Source organism: Salmo trutta, chromosome 6 (assembly GCF_901001165.1).
Source record: "Salmo trutta chromosome 6, fSalTru1.1, whole genome shotgun sequence".
In the NCBI taxonomy this organism is placed as follows: Eukaryota; Metazoa; Chordata; class Actinopteri; order Salmoniformes; family Salmonidae; genus Salmo; species Salmo trutta.
The window spans coordinates 51,076,136-51,099,329 of NC_042962.1; the positions used below are offsets into that span (position 1 = coordinate 51,076,136).

Consider the following 23,194-nt stretch of genomic DNA (forward strand, 5'->3'; position numbering starts at 1 on the left):
CTATCACATATGTAACATAATAGATATTCACAATATATCACAACTTCTTGTTCATTACTATGTCTCATAAGGCTTTAAAACGGCACCTCTATAAGGTACTATGCATGTTTATAAGGCAATATAACCCTTCACAGTGCATTTAGTAGGGTTACAACACTTTCTATAAATACAGTATGTAGTCTGCATCTAGTGGAGAATGTTTTATGGGATGTCCTATCTCTGCATAGTGTATAGCTTATGTAGACTTGCTATAAGCGTTCATAACAGCTTATTGGCAGTCAACAACCAGCTCCCTGCAACATTCAGGTAAGGGTCAAACATGGACGAGTCCTGGCCTGTCATATTCAACATGTCTCTCACTGCAGTCACCCTCCTCTCACTGCAGTCACCCTCCTCTCACTGCAGTCACCCTCCTCTCTCACTGCAGTCACCCTCCTCTCACTGCAGTCACCCTCCTCTCACTGCAGTCACCCTCCTCTCACTGCAGTCACCCTCCTCTCACACAGCACACACAGAATCAAAGATGGTATACACAGTTCCACTGGATTTTTATTCAGGCAAACAAACTATTTGCGGCATTTAGGGATTTGGAATGGCACCGGTAAATCAGTTGGTGCTAGTGACTCATAGGGTCAGGTGTGAGTACGCTGGTGTTCCTTTAAGCTTCTTGACTGACTGAACCTCTTCCCACGCTGAGAGCAGTGATACGGCCTCTCTCATGTGTGAATACGCTGGTGTCTCTTTAAAGGCCCTGACTCACTAAACCTCTTCCCACACTGTGAACAGTGATATGGCCTTTCTCCTGTGTGAGTACATTGGTGTACCTTTAAGTCTCCTGATCGATGGAAACTCTTCCCACACTGAGAGCAGTGGTGAGGTCATGGCTTCCCTGTGTCTCTGTGTTTCTGGGTGAGGAGTGTAATGGGGGTGCGATCTGGAGTTGTTGAACACCGCTGAGAGCCACTGGGTGGTGCTAGTGTCTCTGATCTAATCCCTCCACTCCTCAGCAGCCTGACGTACTCTTCCCTGTGGCATCTCTTTATGTGCTTGTAGAGGTAGATCTGAGCCGTGAAAGAGAACAGACAACCAGAGCAGGAAAAGATCTGAGACTGGGACGACTCATTCACACCTGAAAGGAAAGGAGAGAAACGGAAGGGATGTTCAGAGAGGTCAAAGAGAATAGCAAGCTGGATAGAGAACTGAAGGGGTGTTCAGAGAGGTCAAAGAGAACTGAAGGGGTATTCAGAGAGGTCAAAGAGAACTGAAGGGGTGTTCAGAGTGGTCAAAGAGAATAGCAAGCTGGATAGATAACTGAAGGGGTGTTCAGAGAGGTCAAAGAGAATAGCAAGCTGGATAGATAACTGAAGGGGTGTTCAGAGAGGTCAAAGAGAATAGCAAGCTGGATAGATAACTGAAGGGGTGTTCAGAGAGGTCAAAGAGAATAGCAAGCTGGATAGAGAACTGAAGTGATGTTCAGAGAGGTCAAAGAGAATAGCAAGCTGGATAGAGAACTGAAGTGATGTTCAGAGAGGTCAAAGAGAATAGCAAGCTGGATAGAGAACTGAAGGGGTGTTCAGAGAGGTCAAAGAGAATAGCAAGCTGGATAGAGAACTGAAGTGATGTTCAGAGAGGTCAAAGAGAATAGCAAGCTGGATAGAGAACTGAAGCAAATACTGAAAGAAAAAGAAAGACTAATGATATCATTATATTCCACTTCACTTGACTAGAGAGAAGGAAAGAGAGGGGGAATTGAACAGGTAGTTCTAGAGCAGTGGTAGTCTCTAATATTTCTGGGGGAGACACAGTTGTGAAACACACTCACTGGGTGAGCCACCATAACCTACCCAAATTGATTCATATTCATGCTATTTGAAATACTATTAACAAGGACCATGAAGCTATTTGATTCACAATGTTTGGACACTTGGGGGTATCATTATCTCAATAATAGCACAAAATATGTCAAATCAGATAATGCCAAATTTCAGTCTGAAGGAAACAGTGGTGGAAAGTACTTAAATAAAAATACTTTAAAGTACTACTTAAGTAGCTTTTTGAGGTATCTGTACTTTACTATTTCAATTTTGGACAACTTTTACTTTTACTTGACTACATTCCTAAAGAAAATAATGTACTTTTTACTTACATTTTCCCTGACACCCAAAAGTACTAAACTCAGCAAAAAAAAGAAACGTCCTCTCACTGTCAACTGCGTTTATGTTCAGCAAACTTAACATGTGTAAATATTTGTATGAACATAACAAGATTCAACAACTGAGACATAAACTGAACAAGTTCCACAGACATGTGACTAACAGAAATGGAATAATGTGTCCCTGAACAAAGGGGGGTCAAAATCAAAAGTAACAGTCAGTATCTGGTGTGGCCACCAGCTGCATTAAGTACTGCAGTGCATCTCCTCCTCATGGACTGCACCAGATTTGCCAGTTCTTGCTGAGAGATGTTACCCCACTCTTCCACCAAGGCACCTGCAAGTTCCCGGACATTTCTGGGGGGAATAGCCCTAGCCCTCACCCTCCGATCCAACAGGTCCCAGGCGTGCTCAATGGGATTGAGATCCGGACTCTTCGCTGGCCATGGCAGAACACTGACATTCCTGTCTTGCAGGAAATCACGCACAGAACGAGCAGTATGGCTGGTGGCATTGTCATGCTGGAGAGTCATGTCAGGATGAACCTGCAGGAAGGGTACCACATGAGGGAGGAGGATGTCTTCCCTGTAACGCACAGCGTTGAGATTGCCTGCAATGACAACAAGCTCAGTCCGATAATGCTGTGACACACCGCCCCAGACCATGACGGACCCTCCACCTCTAAACCGATCCCGCTCCAGAGTACAGGCCTCGGTGTAACGCTCATTCCTTCGACGATAAACGCGAATCCGACCATCACCCCTTTTGAGACAAAACCGTGACTCGTCAGTGAAGAGCACTTTTTGCCAGTCCTGTCTGGTCCAGCAACGGTGGGTTTGTGCCCATAGGCGACGTTGTTGCCGGTGATGTCTGGTGAGGACCTGCCTTACAACAGGCCTACAAGCCCTCAGTCCAGCCTCTCTCAGCCTATTGCAGACAGTCTGAGCACTGATGGAGGGATTGTGCATTCCTGGTGTAACTCGGGCAGTTGTTGTTGCCATCCTGTACCTGTCCCACAGGTGTGATGTTTGGATGTACTGATCCTGTGCAGGTGCTGTTACACGTGGTCTGCCAATGCGAGGATGATCAGCTGTCGGTCCTGTCTCCCTGTAGCGCTGTCTTAGGCATCTTACAGTACGGATATTGCAATTTATTGCCCTGGCCACATCTGCAGTCCTCATGCCTCCTTGCAGCATGCCTAAGGCACGTTCACGCAGATGAGCAGGGACCCTGGCCATCTTTCTTTTTTTTTTTCCAGAGTCAGTAGAAAGGCCTCTCGTGTCCTAAGTTTTCATAACTGTGGCCTTAATTGCCTACTGTCTGTAAGCTGTTAGTGTCTTAACAACCATTCCACAGGTGCATGTTCATTCATTGTTTATGGTTCATTGAACAAGCATGGGAAACAATGTTAAAACCCTTTACAATGTAGATCTGTGAAGTTATTTGGATTTTTACCAATTATCTTTGAAAGACAGGGTCTTGAATAAGGGACGTTTCTTTTTTTGCTTAGCAGGACAGGAAAATGGTCTAATTTACACACTTATCAAGAGAACATCCCTGGTCATCCCTAATGCCTCTGATTTGGCAGACTCACTAAACACAAATGCTTAGTTTGTAAATTATGTCTGAGTGTTGAAGTGTGCTCCTGGCTATCCGTAAATTAAAAAAACAAGAAAATCATGCCGTCTGGTTAGCTTAATAGCTTAAAGGAATTTTAAATGATTTATACTTGTACTTTTATATTTGATACTTAAGTATATTTTAGCGATTACATTTATTGTTGATACTTTAAGTAAATTTTAAACCAAATACTTTTAGACTTTTACTCAAGTAGTATTTTACTGGGTGACTTTCACTTGAGCCATTTCCAACTAAGGTATCTTTACTTGTACTCAAGTATAACAATTGGGTACTTTTTCCACTACTGGAAGGAAGTATGTTTTGTGGTGATTGAAATGCATCACAAAGGTATTGGAGTTCAGGAAAACATTAGGGATGATCATCAAGCAATCTGTGTGTATGGTCTTCCGTGGAGAACCCATTTATTTCCACTAGTCATTCTGTGTGTATGGTCTTCTGTGGAGAACTCATTTATTTCCACTAGTCATTCTGTGTGTATGGTCTTCCGTGGAGAACCCATTTATTTCCACTAGTCATTCTGTGTGTATGGTCTTCCGTGGAGAACCCATTTATTTCCACTAGTCATTCTGTGTGTATGGTCTTCCGTGGAGAACCCATTTATTTCCACTAGTCATTCTGTGTGTATGGTCTTCTGTGGAGAACTCATTTATTTCCACTAGTCATTCTGTGTGTATGGTCTTCCGTGGAGAACCCATTTATTTCCACTAGTCATTCTGTGTGTATGGTCTTCCGTGGAGAACCCATTTATTTCCACTAGTCATTCTGTGTGTATGGTCTTCCGTGGAGAACCCATTTATTTCCACTAGTCATTCTGTGTGTATGGTCTTCTGTGGAGAACCCATTTATTTCCACTAGTCATTCTGTGTGTATGGTCTTCTGTGGAGAACCCATTTATTTCCACTAGTCATTCTGTGTGTATGGTCTTCCGTGGAGAACCCATTTATTTCCACTAGTCATTCTGTGCAGATACATTCACATCACTCCGCCTTCTAACAAGGCCAACACAGCCTGTGTGTGCCATACATGGAAACAGACGATACGCGTTCCTGACAATCTTAGCTTTCAGGCATGGGGTCATAGTCGCTAATAGCGGCAACCGTTAAAAATCAGGAGACACATTTGTAGGAAGAAAACTATTAGAACATGAGCTAGAAATCGCTGTTACCTCTGTTTGCCCCAGCCCCTATAGTGGATACAGAAGATTACTCACGTAACCACGGTTCTATGAAGTAAGCGGTGCATTCAGCTGACTGAGGGAAACGCATTCATTCAGATTATTGCACAATGACTGCCTGTTCTAGAGGGACGAGGAAAGGGAATAGGGAGAGAGGTAGAGAGAGAAAGCCCAAAAGTACCTCTAGCGGAGCTCTTTCTGTCCCAGAGGAAGTCGAAGATGATGCCCAGGTCTCTGGCATATTCTTCTCTGTACCACACCAACAGCTCCTCTCCAACAGCTATAGGCTTACAGCAGCGGTACAGAATCCCTCCTCTGTACTGGAAGGCCACCAGATTCTGCTCTTCTTCACTCCGGCACAGTTCACATACCTGACAGAGAGAGGAGGAGTGGTAAGAGAGAGGGAAGGTATTTGGTAGTTTATTAGGATCCCCATTAGCTGATGCGAAAGCAGCAGCTACTCTTCCTGGGGTCCACAGAAAACATGAAACATTACATAATACAGAACATTAATAGACAAGAACAGCTCAAGGACAGAACTACACAGTTTTTTTGTAAGTGGGACAGACTACTTAAATTAAATCAATTCAGGCCAACTCAACATCATCGAACAAGATGAAAACACAGAAGGATAGAAAGATGTAGAGACTGGGAGAGAATAAGATGGAGAGAGGGATGGATGGAGAGATAGAGATATAGAGAGAGGGATGAATGGAGAGACAGAGAGGGATGGATGGAGAGATAGAAGTTAGCCAGAAGTTAGAAGTTAGATAGAAGTTAGCCAGTTCACTAGCTAACGTTAGAACTCAGCTAACCACGGTTGGCGGTCATCAGCTATCCCTTAGCTCGAAAAGCTGTCGCCAGTTTTGTACAACGCGACTCAGACCAGAGCACACCGGACCTATTTTCTCTCCATATCCCCAGATTTCTACCGCAAGCTCTGGACATTTACACCTAGATCTTGCAGCTAGCTAGCTGCTATCCGAGTGACTATTGGCTAACGTCGGTCCCGGAGCTAACATCAATTATTCCGGAGCTAGCCAGCTGAAGAGTTGAATCAGCCACTCCTGGGCTACAATCACCTATCCGGACCCGTTTTACTGTCGATGCGGAGCCCCATCGGGCCTTCATGACTGGACTACCGACGTTATCTGCCCGAGGGAGTTAGCCAACTGGCCCCTCCGCCGCGACGTAACCTGAACGCCCATCTGCGGCCAGCTAATCGTTAGCTGTCTTATCGGCTGCTATCTGAATAGGTCTATCGGCCAATTGTCTTGGGCCACTATAACTATAACTATTTTTGCCAATTGGATCGGTCCCCTCTACTACACGGAACCCCACTAATCTACCAACGGAAACGCACAAGGTGGCTAAAAACAGACCATCTTCTGCCAACTTGCTACCCATGGCCCGGCTAGTTGTCTGAATCACCGTGACCGCAACCGACCTCACTACTCACTAGACCCTTTTGATCACCTGGCTAAGCATGCCTCTCCATAATGTCAATATGTCTTGTCCATTGCTGTTCTGGTTAGTGTTTATTGGCTTATTTCACTGTAGAGCCTCTAGCCCTGCTCATTATACCTTATCCAACCTCTCAGTTCCACCACTCACACATGCGATGACATCACCTGGTTTCAATGATGTTTCTAGAGACAATATCTCTCTCATCATCACTCAGTGTCTAGGTTTACCTCCACTGTATTCACATCCTACCATACCTTTGTCTTTACATTATACCTTGAAGATATTTCATCGCCCCCAGAAACCTGCTCCTTTTACTCTCTGTTCCGGACGTCCTAGACGACCAATTCTCAGCTTTCAGCCGTACCCTTATCCTACTCCTCTGTTCCTCTGGTGATGTAGAGGTGAATCCAGGCCCTGCAGGGCCTAGCTCCACTCCTATTCCCCAGGCGCTCTCTTTTAATGACTTCTGTAACCGTAAAAGCCTTGGTTTCATGCATGTTAACATTAGAAGCCTCCTCCCCAAGTTTGTTTTATTCACTGCTTCAGCACACTCTGGCAACCCGGATGTCCAAGCCATGTCTGAATCCTGAATCGTGAAGACCACCAAAAACTCTGAAATCTCCATCCCTAACTACAACATTTTCAGACAAGATAGAACGGCCAAAGGGGGCGATGTTGCAATCTACTGCAGAGATAGCCTGCAGAGTTCTGTATTACTATCCAGGTCTGGACCCAAACAATTTGAACTTCTACTTTTAAAAATCCACCTCTCTAAAAACAAGTCTCTCACCGTTGCCGCCTGCTATAGACCACCCTCTGCCCCCAGCTGTGCTCTGGACACCATATGTGAACTGATTGCCCCCCATCTATCTTCAGAGCTCGTGCTGCTAGGTGACCTAAACTGGGACATGCTTAACACCCCAGCCACCCTACAATCTAAGCTTGATGCCCTCAATCTCACACAAATTATGAATGAACCTACCAGGTACCACCCCAAAGCCGTAAACACGGGCACCCTCATAGATATTATCCTAACCAACTTGCCCTCTAAATACACCTCTGCTGTTTTCAACCAAGATCTCAGCGATCACTGCCTCATTGCCTGCATCCATAATGGGTCAGCAGTCAAATGACCTCCACTCATCACTGTCAAATGCTCCCTGAAACACTTCAGCGAGCAGGCCTCTCTAATCGACCTGGCCCGGGTATCCTGGAAGGATATTGACCTCATCCCTTAAATAGAGGATGCCTGGTTATTTTTTTTAAATGCCTTCCTCACCATCTTAAATAAGCATGCCCCATTCAAGAAATTTAGAACCAGGTTGGTTCCCTTGGTTCTCTCCAGACCTGACTGCCCTTAACCAACACAAAAACATCCTGTGGCGTTCTGCATTAGCATCGAACAGCCCCCGTGATATGCAACTTTTCAGGGAAGTTAGAAACCAATATACACAGGCAGTTAGAAAAGCAAAGGCTAACTTTTTCAATCAGAAATCTACTTCCTGCAACACAAACTCAAAAAAGTTCTGGGACACTGTAAAGTCCTTGGAGAATAAGAGCACCTCCTCCCAGCTGACCACTGCACTGAGGATAGGAAACTCTGTCACCACCGATAAATCCACTATAATTGAGAATTTCAATAAGCATTTTTCTATGGCTGGCCATGCTTTCCACCTGGCTACCCCTACCCCGGTCAACAGCACTGCACCCCCCACAGCACCTCACCCAAGCCTTCCCCATTTCTCCTTCTCCCAAATCCAGTCAGCTGATGTTCTGAAAGAGCTGCAAAATCTGGACCCATTCTTTCTAAAATTATCTGCCGAAATTGTTGCAACCCCTATTACTAGCCTGTTCAACCTCTCTTTCGTGTCGTCTGAGATTCCCAAAGATTGGAAAGCAGCTGCGGTCATCCCCCTCTTCAAAGGGGGGGACACTCTTGACCCAAACTGCTACAGACCTATATCTATCCTATAACCTTCTCCTCTATGCAATCTGGTTTCAGAGCTGGTCATGGGTGCACCTCAGCCACGCTCAAGGTCCTAAACGATATCTTAACCGCCATCAATAAGAAACAATACTGTGCAGCCGTATTCATTGACCTGGCCAAGGTTTCGACTCTGTCAATCACCACATCCTCATCAGCAGACTCAATAGCCTTGGTTTCTCAAATGATTGCCTCGCCTGGTTCATCAACTACTTATCAGATAGAGATCAGTGTGTCAAATCGGAGGGCCTGTTGTCCGGGCCTTTGGCAGTCTCTATGGGGGTGCCACAGGGTTCTATTCTTGGGCCGACTCTTTTCTCTGTATACTTCAATGATGTCGCTCTTGCTGCTGGTGAGTCTCTGATCCACCTCTACACAGACGACACCATTCTGTATACTTCTGGCCCTTCTTAGGACACTGTGTTAACTAACCTCCAGATGAGCTTCAATGTCATACAACTCTCCTTCCGTGGCGTCCAACTGTTCTTAAATACAAGTAAAACTAAATGCATGCTCTTCAACCGATCGCTGCCTGCACCTGCCTGCCTGTCCAGCATCACTACTCTGGACGGTTCTGACTTAGAATATGTGGACAACTACAAATACCTAGGTGTCTGGTTAGACTGTAAACTCTCCTTCCAGACTCACATCAAACATCTCCAATCCAAAGTTAAATCTAGAATTGGCTTCCTAATTCGCAACAAAGCATCTTTCACTCATGCTGCCAAACATACCCTCGTAAAACTGACCATCCTACCGATCCTCGACTTCGGCGACGTCATTTACAAAATAGCCTCCAATACCCTACTCAACAAATTGGATGCAGTCTATCACAGTGCCATCCGTTTTGTCACCAAAGCCCCATATACTACCCACCACTGCGACCTGTACGCTCTCGTTGGCTGGCTCTCGCTTCATACTCGTCGCCAAACCCACTGGCTCCAGGTCATCTACAAGACCCTGCTAGGTAAAGTTCCCCCTTATCTCAGCTCACTGGTCACCATAGCAGCACCCACCTGTAGCACGCGCTCCAGCAGGTATATCTCTCTGGTCACCCCCAAAGCCAATTCCTCCTTCGGCCGCCTCTCCTTCCAGTTCTCGGCTGCTAATGACTGGAATGAACTACAAAAATCTCTAAAACTGGAAACACTTATCTCCCTCACTAGCTTTAAGCACCAGCTGTCAGAGCAGCTCACAGATTACTGCACCTGTACATAGCCCATCTATAATTTAGCCCAAACAACTACCTCTTCACCTACTGTATTTATTTATTTTGCTCCTTTGCACCCCATTATTTATATTTCTACTTTGCACTTTCTTCCACTGCAAATCTACCATTCCAGTGTTTTACTTGTTATATTGTATTTACTTCGCCACCATGGCCTTTTTTGCCTTTACCTCTCTTATCTCACCTCATTTGCTCACTTTGTATATAGACTTATTTTTCTACTATATTATTGACTGTAGGTTTGTTTTACTCCATGTGTAACTCTGTGTTGTTGTATGTGTCAAACTGCTTTGCTTTATCTTGGCCAGGTCGCAATTGTAAATGAGAACTTGTTCTCAACTTGCCTCCCTGGTTAAATAAAGGTGAAATAAATAAAAATAAAATAGAGAGAGGGATAAACGGCTGGAGAAAAGACACACCTCATCCAGTTAGAGTGAGTGTCTCTCTTGGCATCAATGTACTCGTCACTCTGCTTGCTTTTGTAGATCTGAGGACCAATTGCGTCTCAGCAGTTATTTCACTCAGCCAATCAGAACTTGGTGTTGCGCTTTAATCAGACAGATAGTCAGACAGACAGACACACCCACTCCTCTCACCACCCAGGAGTATCCACTCTCCCCGGCCAGCTCCTTGTCTGTGAGTTCTCCTTCATACGGTCCGTAGTGCGTCCCTTGGGGCACGGTGTGTCCGTGGTTGAAGACCCCCAGCCCAGCTCCTGGGATGGCTGATGTCCTGACCTCCAGGCCGGGCGACAGGGTGAGTCTGGCCCTGTCTGGGGCCCCCAGGGGGGCAGGGGTGTCTGGGATGAAGTGGGCGGGACCATGGAGCTCACACTCCTCGATGAAGAAAGACTTGCACTCCTCACAGACTGATAGAGATGAGAAAAAGCAGATTCTCTACACAATATACAAACGCACCATTAGTTACAGGATTGTATCATGTATATGGGTCCTGAGATCCTCAAAAGGTTCTACAGCTGCAACATCGAGAGCATCCTGACTGGTTGCATCACTGCCTGGTACGGCAATTGCTCGGCCTCTGACCGCAAGGCACTACAGAGGGTAGTACCTACGGCCCAGTACATCACTGGGGCTAAGCTGCCTGCCATCCAGGACCTCTACACCAGGCGGTGTCAGAGGAAGGCCCTAACAATTGTCAAAGACCCCAGCCACCCCAGTCATAGACTGTTCTCTCTACTACCGCATGGCAAGAGGTACCGGAGTGCCAAGTCTATGACAAAAAGGCTTCTCAACAGTTTTTACCCCCAAGCCATAAGACTCCTGAACAGGTAATCAAATGGCTACCCGGACTATTTGCATTGTGTGCCCCCCCCAACCCCTCTTTTTACACTGCTGCTACTCTGTTTATCATATATGCAAAGTCACTTTAACTATACATTCATGTACATACTACCTCAATTGGTCCGACCTACCAGTGCTCCCACACATTGGCTAACCGGGATATCTGCATTGTGTCCCGCCACCCGCCAACCCCTCTCTTACGCTACTGCTACTCTCTGTTCATATATGCATAGTCACTTTAACCATATCTACATACTACCTCAATCAGCCTGACTAACCGGTGTCTGTATGTAGCCTCGCTACTGTATATAGCCTCGCTACTGTATATTGCCTGTTTTTTACTGTTGTTTTATTTCTTTACTTACCTATTGTTCACCTAATACCTTTTTTGCACTATTGGTTAGAGCCTGTAAGTAAGCATTTCACTGTAAGTTCTACACCTGTTGTATTCAGCGCACGTGACAAATAAACTTTGATTTGATTTGATATGCTAGGCAGTAGATAAAACAAGACATTAGGGGCAATTTAACCAAATATCACAAAATTACTGCATCTATAAAGACCTTAAAAACAGGTTCATGAAGGTTTCACGTAGAGATACACTGTATTCTTCGTCTCTCAGCTCCTCTTCCTCAGTATAGCTGACTCTGGCTCTGCTGCGAAGGTTCACACCTCGAGTGTATCTCTTCACCTCTGACATCTGCTGTCTTAGCCACGCCCTCTTCATCTGCTCTGACACACACACTTGGTCCTATGAGCAGAGGAAATGGTTCCACAGAGTAGCAACAGTGTTGTGGCTCACACCTGAGTAGAGTTGTTATTACTCAGAGACATGTATTATTACTGATCACGAAATACTTGCGAGGATATCTTCATGGAATTAGTCAACATGAATAAAATGTCCTCTCTCCTTCGCTCTCTCCCTCCTCACTCACCCTGAGAGCTGCTGGGTGTGCTCTCTCCCTCCTCACTCACCCTGAGAGCTGCTGGGTGTGCTCTCTCCCTCCTCACTCACCCTGAGAGCTGCTGGGTGTGCTCTCTCCCTCCTCACTCACCCTGAGAGCTGCTGGGTGTGCTCTCTCCCTCCTCACTCACCCTGAGAGCTGCTGGGTGTGCTCTCTCCCTCCTCACTCACCCTGAGAGCTGCTGGGTGTGCTCTCTCCTTCACTCCCGCTTTCCTCCTCTCCCCCACTGTTCCCCTCCATCTCTCCTTTGTTCTCCTCCTCTCCCCCACTGTTCCCCTCCATCTCTCCTTTGTTCTCCTCCTCTCCCCCACTGTTCCCCTCCATCTCTCCTTTGTTCTCCTCCTCTCCCCCACTGTTCCCCCATCTCTCCTTTGTTCTCCTCCTCTCCCCCACTGTTCCCCTCCATCTCTCCTTTGTTCTCCTCCTCTCCCCCACTGTTCCCCCATCTCTCCTTTGTTCTCCTCCTCTCCCCCACTGTTCCCCTCCATCTCTCCTTTGTTCTCCTCCTCTCCCCCACTGTTCCCCCATCTCTCCTTTGTTCTCCTCCTCTCCCCCACTGTTCTCCATCTCTCCTTTGTTCTCCTCCTCTCCCCCACTGTTCTCCATCTCTCCTTTGTTCTCCTCCTCTTCCCCACTGTTCCCCTCCATCTCTCCTTTGTTCTCCTACTCTCCCCCACTGTTCCCCTCCATCTCTCCTTTGTTCTCCTCCTCTCCCCCACTGTTCCCCCATCTCTCCTTTGTTCTCCTCCTCTCCCCCACTGTTCCCCCATCTCTCCTTTGTTCTCCTCCTCTCCCCCACTGTTCCCCTCCATCTCTCCTTTGTTCTCCTCCTCTCCCCCACTGTTCCCCCATCTCTCCTTTGTTCTCCTCCTCTCCCCCACTGTTCCCCCATCTCTCCTTTGTTCTCCTCCTCTCCCCCACTGTTCCCCTCCATCTCTCCTTTGTTCTCCTCCTCTCCCCAACTGTTCCCCTCCATCTCTCCTTTGTTCTCCTCCTCTCCCCCACTGTTCCCCCATCTCTCCTTTGTTCTCCTCCTCTCCCCCACTGTTCCCCCCATCTCTCCTTTGTTCTCCTCCTCTCCCCCACTGTTCCCCTCCATCTCTCCTTTGTTCTCCTCCTCTCCCCCACTGTTCCCCCATCTCTCCTTTGTTCTCCTCCTCTCCCCCACTGTTCCCCTCCATCTCTCCTTTGTTCTCCTCCTCTCCCCCACTGTTCCCCTCCATCTCTCCTTTGTTCTCCTCCTCTCCCCCACTGTTCCCCCATCTCTCCTTTGTTCTCCTCCTCTCCCCCACTGTTCCCCTCCATCTCTCCTTTGTTCTCCTCCTCTCCCCCACTGTTCCCCCATCTCTCCTTTGTTCTCCTCCTCTCCCCCACTCTTCCACTCTGATTCTATCTCTCCTTCGCTCTCTCTCTCTTTTTCTCCATCTCTCTCATCGTTCAGCGGCTCCATTTCTCCTCTTCTCCCTCTCTTTCCTTCTCTTTCTTTGTCTTCCGCTCCGTCTCGTCCCTACTCTCTCTCTCCTCTCCGTCTCTCTCTCCAGTCAGCTCATCCAGGTGAGGTTGTCCTGAAGGTTCTCTTCCCATTTTGTGACTGTCCCAGTCAGTCCACAGCCAGGTGAAAATACGTGTCACCACTGGTCCTCTGCTCAGCTGTGGTCTGGCTGGGGTCAAAGGGTCAGACCTTGTGGTTTCCTGTGTAGCAGTGGGCGTGGCTGAGGCTGGGGTCACCTCTGAGCTAGTCGAGGTTTTAGGTGTGGCTGTGGTGTCAGAACGTTTGGTTCTGATTGGGGATGAGGTTAAGGTCTGTGTCTCAGTAGGGGTTAAGGTCTCTGTGTTGAGGGTTTTGGTTAAGGCTGAGGTAGCAGGTGAGAAATAGGACCCTGTAGTCACTGATGTTTTAGTTGTTCTGGACTGAGGGGGTTTAGAAGAGGTTTCTGTTGAAGGTGTTCTGGACTTGGGGGGTTTAGAAGTGGAGGCTGTAGAAGGTGTTCTGGACTGAGGGTTTAGAAGAGGTTTCTGTTGAAGGTGTTCTGGACTGAGAGGGTTTAGAAGAGGTTTCTGTTGAAGGTGTTCTGGACTGAGGGAGTTTAGAAGAGGTTTCTGTTGAATGTGTTCTGGACTGAGGGGGTTTAGAAGTGGTTTCTGTTGAAGGTGTTCTGGACTGAGGGGGTTAAGAAGTGGAGGCTGTAGAAGGTCTTCTGGACTGAGGGGGTTTAGAAGAGGTTTCTGTTGAAGGTGTTCTGGACTGAGGGAGTTTAGAAGAGGTTTCTGTTGAAGGTGTTCTGGACTGAGGGGGTTTAGAAGTGGTTTCTGTTGGTGTTCTGGACTGAGGGGGTTTAGAAGTGGAGGCTGTAGAAGGTGTTCTGGACTGAGGGGGTTTAGAAGTGGAGGCTGTAGAAGGTGTTCTGGACTGAGGGGGTTTAGAAGTGGAGGCTGTAGAAGGTGTTCTGGACTGAGGGGGTTTAGATGTGGAGGCTGTAAAAGGTCTTCTGGACTGAGAGGGTTTAGAAGAGGTTTCTGTTGAAGATGTTCTGGACTGAGGGGGTTTAGAAGAGGTTTCTGTTGAAGGTGTTCTGGACTGGGGGATTTAGAAGTGGAGGCTGTAGAAGGTGTTCTGGACTGAGGGGGTTTAGAAGAGGTTTCTGTTGAAGGTGTTCTGGACTGAGGGGGTTTAGAAGAGGTTTCTGTTGAAGGTGTTCTGGACTGAGGGGGTTTAGAAGTGGTTTATGTTGAAGGTGTTCTGGACTGAGAGGGTTTAGAAGAGGTTTCTGTTGAAGATGTTCTGGACTGAGGGGGTTTAGAAGAGGTTTCTGTTGAAGGTGTTCTGGACTGAGGGGGTTTAGAAGAGGTTTCTGTTGAAGGTGTTCTGGACTGAGAGGGTTTAGAAGAGGTTTCTGTTGAAGGTGTTCTGGACTGAGGGGGTTTAGAAGAGGTTTCTGTTGAAGGTGTTCTGGACTGAGGGGGTTTAGAAGTGGTTTCTGTTGAAGGTGTTCTGGACTGAGGGGGTTTAATAGAGGTTTCTGTTGAAGGTGTTCTGGACTGAGGGGGTTTAGAAATGGTTTCTGTTGAAGGTGTTCTGGACTGGGGGGGATTAGAAGTGGAGGCTGTAGAAGGTCTTCTGGACTGAGGGGGTTTAGAAGTGGTTTCTGTTGAAGGTGTTCTGGACTGAGGGGGTTAAGAAGTGGAGGCTGTAGAAGGTCTTCTGGACTGAGGGGGTTTAGAAGAGGTTTCTGTTGAAGGTGTTCTGGACTGAGGGAGTTTAGAAGAGGTTTCTGTTGAAGGTGTTCTGGACTGAGGGGGTTTAGAAGTGGTTTCTGTTGGTGTTCTGGACTGAGGGGGTTTAGAAGTGGAGGCTGTAGAAGGTGTTCTGGACTGAGGGGGTTTAGAAGTGGAGGCTGTAGAAGGTGTTCTGGACTGAGGGGGTTTAGAAGTGGAGGCTGTAGAAGGTGTTCTGGACTGAGGGGGTTTAGATGTGGAGGCTGTAAAAGGTCTTCTGGACTGAGAGGGTTTAGAAGAGGTTTCTGTTGAAGATGTTCTGGACTGAGGGGGTTTAGAAGAGGTTTCTGTTGAAGGTGTTCTGGACTGGGGGATTTAGAAGTGGAGGCTGTAGAAGGTGTTCTGGACTGAGGGGGTTTAGAAGAGGTTTCTGTTGAAGGTGTTCTGGACTGAGGGGGTTTAGAAGAGGTTTCTGTTGAAGGTGTTCTGGACTGAGGGGGTTTAGAAGTGGTTTATGTTGAAGGTGTTCTGGACTGAGAGGGTTTAGAAGAGGTTTCTGTTGAAGGTGTTCTGGACTGAGGGGGTTTAGAAGAGGTTTCTGTTGAAGGTGTTCTGGACTGAGGGGGTTTAGAAGAGGTTTCTGTTGAAGGTGTTCTGGACTGAGAGGGTTTAGAAGAGGTTTCTGTTGAAGGTGTTCTGGACTGAGGGGGTTTAGAAGAGGTTTCTGTTGAAGGTGTTCTGGACTGAGGGGGTTTAGAAGTGGTTTCTGTTGAAGGTGTTCTGGACTGAGGGGGTTTAGAAGAGGTTTCTGTTGAAGGTGTTCTGGACTGAGGGGGTTTAGAAATGGTTTCTGTTGAAGGTGTTCTGGACTGGGGGGGATTAGAAGTGGAGGCTGTAGAAGGTCTTCTGGACTGAGGGGGTTTAGAAGTGGTTTCTGTTGAAGGTGTTCTGGACTGAGGGGGTTTAGAAGTGGAGGCTGTAGAAGGTCTTCTGGACTGAGAGGGTTTAGAAGAGGTTTCTGTTGAAGGTGTTCTGGACTGGGGGGGTTTAGAAGTGGAGGCTGTAGAATGTGTTCTGGACTGAGGGAGTTTAGATGTGGAGGCTGTAGAAGGTGTTCTGGACTGAGGGGGTTTAGATGTGGAGGCTGTAGAAGGTGTTCTGGACTGAGGGAGTTTAGAAGTGGTTTCTGTAGGTGTTCTGGAATTCTTCTCCCTTCTCCTTTGAGTTTTACCCTGGTGTTGTCTCTCCAGGTGAGGGGTCCATTCTTCCTCTTCTTCTTCCTCCACTGTGTCACTAGGTCCTTGTGGGGGCGGTCTGCGCTCTCTCTCCCTCCCCTCCCGGCCACGCCTCATAAACACAGGGACCAGCGGCTGCAGACCTGGGGTGTATTCAGAGAGGTAGCACAATCCGAACTTTCCACATAGAAATATAACGAATAGAGAGGTCACGATTCCCTGATCAATCTGACAGACAATTTTATCTGTTCTACACAACACATTTCTATCTGAGGCTAATGTCCTGAAACAGGCCCCTGAGGAACAACAGAGAGCATTATCCTTCATTACAATAGTTACGGCCTCATAGAGATATATAGTACCTATAACCAGCATGGCCAAGTGGTTCCTCTTCATATTTCTGTAGCGCGTTTTCTCCCATTCCGCCAAACTGGCCCATTTGCTCTGGGAAAAATACACCTTCATCTCCTCACAGTCATCCTAAGAGTTAGCACAAGACAGGTGTGCACACAGACACAAATAGCATCGGCCTAATTAACTTAATAAGCACCAAGACATCTGAAAACAAATTGACGTTGGTGCTACATGCTAAAGTTAGGCCTACGGTTGTCCATTTTGAACCTCAGGTCATCGCTAGAACTCATCTCTCCACTGGTGTAGCACGTGTTCGCCTTTCCGTCCTCCGCTGCCTAATAAAGTCAAAACAAATGAAAGTTGAAGCTGCTATTTTACCCTTTGCGCTGAATTCCTAAAATCACGTAAAACACAAAGCATACATAGGCCTACTACTGTTGGTCTACCTCCCCAGCCCAAGCAAGCGTTTTGGATTTGTTTCTCCCCAACGTCCTGAGGGATACAGCCTACATTTCTGTGGATACGGCCTCGGACTAGAGGCCTCGTGCAAGCAGTTAGACATTTCATTTTACATTTTAGTCATTTAGAAGACGCTCTTATCCAGAGCGACATACAGTAGTGAATGCATACATTTCATTTTTTTTTCGTACTGGTCCCCCGAATAGAAAGGTATCGTTGACTGTCTTTCTAACGCTGTAATAAAATACCTTACTAGCCTAATATGTTTGGGTCGTGGGTGCCAATGGATGGTAGTCCAACAGAAGTTTTCTTAATATTTACTTTTCAGGTCAGTGACGTAAGCCTAGATTATGATTTAACGTTTTCATGACGGGCTCTAACCCCCATCCTCTTGGTGTAGGATAGATGTGGTTGTCCAAGGAAGCTGATCTGAGGCCAGTTTGAAGTTAGAATGAGCGGTTTAAAGTTAAAATGAGAGGTTTGGTAATCTGATCCTACATCAGCAGAATCCACCCAGGGCGCCGTTACATACCCAAAACATATCGCATATCGCAGGCTGTTGCGTTTTGTCGGAGGGAGTAGCATTACGCGTAACAGTAGCCATTCTCCCCAACCCCCCAGTCTCAGGGGTGTGATGGATAAAGCCTCGCCGACCACAGACAATCTCTGCCCGTATCGATGTCTCTGTGTCCCTACGGACACCATCTGGGACATGCCATGAGATGTCAGCTGGGTTATTTCTCACGCCGTCTCAATACAGGTGAAAGTGTGGAAACAAGGGATAATGAAAAAATAGGATAACACGAGAGTTCGGTTATAGCGCGGATTGACTGCAAAGTGCTGGAGCGAACAGGGCAAAGGATTTGTGCTGTCGAAGTAAAGCATCGGGCAACGCTGTAATACAGTAGGCTAGTTAGTGCAGCATTGACCATAACACCATCACACCGAAAGTGTTTTAGGGAATATCCCAATCACAGGTTTGTGAAATACCAGGATACGGGTTTATCTGACAGGTACGTTTTTTAAATATATATATATATATAATAATTGGTCCTGTGTTTCCCGCGGTGTGTGATTACATTAACTATCACTATTACTAGTTATTAACGCCTTTCCTATAATGTCACTGTAGCTGCTGTTGTGTTTAAGAATACCCTGGCATCACTGACCCAGCTGTCTCAGTTATGTCCTTAGATTGAGTGCCAGAAGTGCTATCACTTTAAAAGTAGTGTAGCTCTAGATCCAGGGAACTATTACATGTACATAACGGCATTGTTTGTGGGGTACGATTCATGTGATAGGAAGGGAAGAACGCACAGAAACACTGTTTGGAACGCGTCCTTAATTCAAAGGCAAAGTTGCAAGACTGTTGAAGACCAGTAGTGTTCCAGTATGTCTGTGCTCATGTCTCAACATTGACCTGTGCTGTGCTGATGATGTCATGTCTCTCTTCCCAGGGGACTGTGAGGTGCTGGTCCACTCCTGACCTACAGGATGCCATCCTCCTGGTGCTGATTTACACAGGTGAGATCTGTGTGTGTGTGTGTGTAATGTTGAAAACAGTTCAAAAGCAGTGTACATACTTCCAGTGACTTTCAGGTCCAGGTTGCAAAAACAAAAGTCATGAATAGATACCCAGTGTTGAATAGATACCCAGTGTTGAATAGATACCCAGTGTTGAATAGATACCCAGTGTTGAATAGATACCCAGTGTTGAATAGATACCCAGTGTTGAATAGATACCCAGTGTTGAATAGATACCCAGTGTTGAATAGATACCCCAGTGTTGAATAGATACCCCAGTGTTGAATAGATACCCCAGTGTTGAATAGATACCCAGTGTTGAATAGATCGACTTCTGTTTAGTGCAACTTTTCAACCCAAAGATCTCCGTCAGGTAGACAACATAAACAGTAGAACACCATGACTCTGCAACGGATGTTTTTGGATTATGACTAGTTAAGATGTACGGAGATAGTTCAGGTATTTCTCGGTTGTATTCGTATCACTAAATTGTTGCATATAGCACCTTTAACGCAAAGTATAAACTCCAAACACTGGGACATATAGTTACAGTCTATTGGCAGCCACAGAAGACCCCTGTGTCACTGAGTAGACTTTTCTCTCTCCTCTCCTCTTCCTCTTCTGCCATTGTTCATTTCTGCAAGTGGTGCAGCTGTCCTAGACACACACACATACTGACACACATGCTCACACAGAGATTAGGAATGAGTGTGTATCTCTATTTACACGAGAGAAGAGTGCTTTCAGAAGAGGAGAGAAGAGAGGGAGAGAGGAGAGAGGGAGAGTCTCGCCTTGACTACCTGGCTAAATTGTCCCCTGATGGAAAAATATTGTTGCAGGAATGATTTTTGAATAATTGAACGCCCAGGGCTTTAAAATTGCAGGCTTTCCGAGATTTATTCCTGTGAAAAGTTAGAAGCCACACACACACACACACACACACACACACACACACACACACACACACACACACACACACTCACACCACAACGAAATATATAAATATAATTATATTTAAAAGAAGATATATCGAGGATCTACTACGATATTGCAAGTCTCCTCTCCTCTTTTCTCCTCTCCTTTCCTCTCTTCTCCTCTCCTCTCCTCTTTTCTCCTCTCCTCTCTTCTCTTCTCCTCTTCTCTCCTCTCCTCTCCTCTCCTCTCCTCTCCTCTCCTCTCCTCTCCTCTCCTCTCCTCTCCTCTCCTCTCCTCTCCTCTCCTCTCCACTCCTCTCCTCTCCTCTCCTCTCCTCTCCTCTCCTCTCCTCTCCTCTCCTGAATTCCCTGTAGACTATTTTACGTAGGTAATATAGTGATCCTGTTTTTCTCCTCTCCTCCATTGTCTCTCTTTCCTCCTGGTTATTAGTTAATGGAATTTTTTGCAGATCCTTCCTGGGACCACAGGTTCCTTTTAGGTCATACAGTACAGGAGGGTGTGTGTGTGTGTGTGTGTGTGTGTGTGTGTGTGTGTGTGTGTGTGTGTGTGTGTGTGTGTGTGTGTGTGTGTGTGTGTGTGTGTGTGTGTGTGTGTGTGTGTGTGTGTGTGTGTGTGTGTGTGTGTGTGTGTGTGTGTGTGTGTGTGTGTGTGTGTGTGTGTGTGGTGTGTGTGTGTGTGTGTGTGTGTCTTCACAGTCAAATCCCACAGCACTTTCTGACACAGTGTGTGCTGTGATGGTCAGAAAAGGTGGAGGGGTGAATCTTCAACCCTATATTTTACTCCAGGCTTAACTCTCTCCCTCTTCCTTTCCTCCCTCTGTCTCTCTTGCCATTGTAATCAGACCCTGTTGTGTGATGAACTGCTTGGACATGGTCCACAGAGAGAGGAGGAGGTGAGGAGAAGAGAGGGAGTAGAGAGAGGTAGGAGGTTGGGAGAAGGAGAGAGAGAGGGGAAGAGAGCAAGGCAGAGAGAGACAGAGAAAAAGAGAGAGAAAGAGAGATGGAGATTTCACATTGCTTTTAACGGCATTAACCTGCCCATGCTGTATATAATTTAGAGCAGTGGTGACATAGAGGAGGAGCTGTCTGATGGACACAGATGCACGCACGCACACAGATTTGTAGAATGCCCCTTCCCTCTCTGTCTCTCTCTCTGTTTCTCTCTCTCTGTCTCTTTCTCTGTCTCTCTGTCTCTGACTCTCTCTCTCTCTGTCTCTCTCTGTCTCTGTCTCTCTCTCTCTGTCTCTCTGTCTCTCTCGCTCGCCTGCTGATAGGAGACTGATGTAGATATAATGGATGAAGAGATCCATGTTTTATCTTCTAACTCATCTTTCTGCAGGAGATCCAACCAGAAGGGGTTTTGAGGCCGACACCCCCAAGACCTCGCAGGACCCCCTTCTCTGCCTCCTCCCCCTCTCCACCTCTACCTGTCTCCTGATGTGAGTTCTGGGCCTGTATCCACAAAAAAGCGTCTCGGAGGAGTGCTGATCTAGGATCAGTTTATAGTTTTATTTCATGATGAATAAGATTGTATGGACAGATCCTAGATCAGCTATCCTATCCTGAAGCACATGGTAGACATGGGCCCTGGCCTTAGTTCATTTAGATCATAGTTCTTTCCCAACCAAACTAATTTAGGTCCTTTGATTGTCTTTGTCCTTGCAGGTATAGAACCCATTGCTGAACGTAAGTATTACACTCCTTGAATGTGCTGTCAAGTTGTAGTAAAGAACATAGAGTTTAACTAACTACTGTAGTTCCCCCCCACTTCTCTCTCTCTCTCTCTCTCTCTCTCTCTCTCTCTCTCTCTCTCTCTCCCTCTCTCCTCTCCTCTCTCTCTCCCCCTCTCTCTTTCTCCAGGGTTTGATGGAGAGTTCTAACCAGTTTAATGTCAGCAGGAACAGTAGTAATAAGTGGAGGACTTCTCGCCACAGTCATCCTGCTCTGTATTGTAGCAGTGCTGTGCTACTGCAGGCTCCAGGTAACCTGTGTGTGTGTGTGTGTGTGTGTGTGTGTGTGTGTGTGTGTGTGTGTGTGTGTGTGTGTGTGTGTGTGTGTGTGTGTGTGTGTGTGTGTGTGTGTGTGTGTGTGTGTGTGTGTGTGTGTGCGCGCCCGTGTGTGTGTTTTACCTGCACAGTCTTTCATGAACAATAACTGATTCCAACAAAACTCCCCCCCTTCACTAATTCCAGTACTACTGCTGTAAGAAAAATGAGTCGGAGGTGGACTTGGCTTCCGTGGTTGGAGGAGGTGACGGAACGGGAGGAGGAGATGGAGAAGGGGATGCTCAAGGGGTGGTTCAGGCTCACTTTGCCTGCAAATCGTGCAGCGCCCCTGGGATGGACAGCCTGGCTGTCACCCCTCTCTGCCTGGAGCCCCTGGAGGTTAGAGTACAGCACTACCACAAACCCTAGACCTAAACCTAGAGCTACAGTAGGCAGTTGATCCATACATAGAATTTAAAGGACTCATTCTATTTCAATCATTCTATTTCTATGGTGATTGTGTGTGTTTCAGGTGGGCCCTCCCCCTAGCTACTGCCCCACCTGCTCCCCCTTCTGGCTACGCCCGGGACTTAGTGACGAGCTGCACAACGGAACCGAGCGGCTGGGATTCCATACGTATCACTATGACAACCCCGGACAGTGTCAATCACTGCCCCTGTCAGACACGCCGCAGGCCCCCTTCTTTTTGACCCAGCCCTGCCAATCCCCTTTGAGCTACTATAGCCCCGTTGACACCTACCCTAACACACCCTGCAGTAACAGACGCCCCTACAGCACACCGGTTTGACACACATGGACACACACATCACACACACACTGACGTCACACACGCACTCATACAAACACTCCTTCTCCCAGGGGAAAGAGACCCAGAGACATCCAGTGTACCACCCATCCAGCGGAGAGAGCCACACACTGAACCCACAGACAGAGCCTCCTGATCGGGACAGAACCACAGACAGACCCTTGTCTGGTGCGGCGGTGTGGAAGTCTGGTCATCTGGTAAACCCATACAGTGGAGGAGATGCTGGGTTTGACTATGGGAGATTACTACAGATGATGAAGATAGACTGAAACAGCAGCACACTGGTGTTTCTCTCTCTCTCCTCTGCCTGAAACCTGATCATGTGAACGAGGTGACTGACGAGGGCTATATGTATTTTCATTGTAGGTTTGCTTTACGTCTGGAGTGTCTAATTACATTACATTCAACGACTAAAGCTCAAAGAAGTATTTTTGTCTTCCAGAGTTTAAAGGAGCAGTATGTCCGTTGTTGACCCCTCTGACCCTTAGGAAAAAAACACATGTCAAATTTGCAGTTTTACATGTGATTTAAAAAAAAGAATATTATTGTAAGGGGATATCCGGATGCATTATATATAATCCTGGCTAAAACAATAAAAACACACACAAACATTTTAGCCAACGAGGGCATCTGTTTGTCCAATTCTATGATGTTTGACTTAGCCCTTACCCTTCAGTCCTTCAAAACAGAGATGCTGTACACTTACTAAAAGCTGTTCATTATGACACTGTTGATAATATAGACTAGT

The 23,194-nt window shown here is 46.8% G+C and overlaps 2 protein-coding genes and 1 pseudogene across 2 annotated transcripts; 1 reads left to right on the forward strand and 2 right to left on the reverse strand.

Annotated features, from left to right (window-relative positions):
• Nucleotides 1–565: 565 nt before the first annotated feature.
• Nucleotides 566–11,674, reverse strand: LOC115195145 (histone-lysine N-methyltransferase PRDM9-like; annotated as a pseudogene).
• A 1,675-nt stretch (nt 11,675–13,349) lies between these two features.
• On the reverse strand, nt 13,350–14,630 carry LOC115195146 (DNA-directed RNA polymerase II subunit RPB1-like; the record flags this gene model as incomplete). Its single annotated transcript, XM_029754952.1, has 1 exon — nt 13,350–14,630. A coding segment is annotated over one exon (1,281 nt), but the record flags the coding sequence as incomplete, so codon positions are not given.
• Nucleotides 14,631–17,849: 3,219 nt separating this feature from the next.
• Nucleotides 17,850–23,194, forward strand: LOC115196185 (protein FAM163A-like). The gene is made up of 7 exons (XM_029756816.1): nt 17,850–18,189; nt 18,634–18,700; nt 20,975–21,074; nt 21,301–21,321; nt 21,496–21,616; nt 21,828–22,019; nt 22,153–23,194. The coding sequence occupies exons 5-7, from the start codon at nt 21,524–21,526 to the stop codon at nt 22,426–22,428; spliced, it is 561 nt and encodes a 186-aa protein (XP_029612676.1). The 5' UTR covers nt 17,850–18,189; nt 18,634–18,700; nt 20,975–21,074; nt 21,301–21,321; nt 21,496–21,523; the 3' UTR covers nt 22,429–23,194.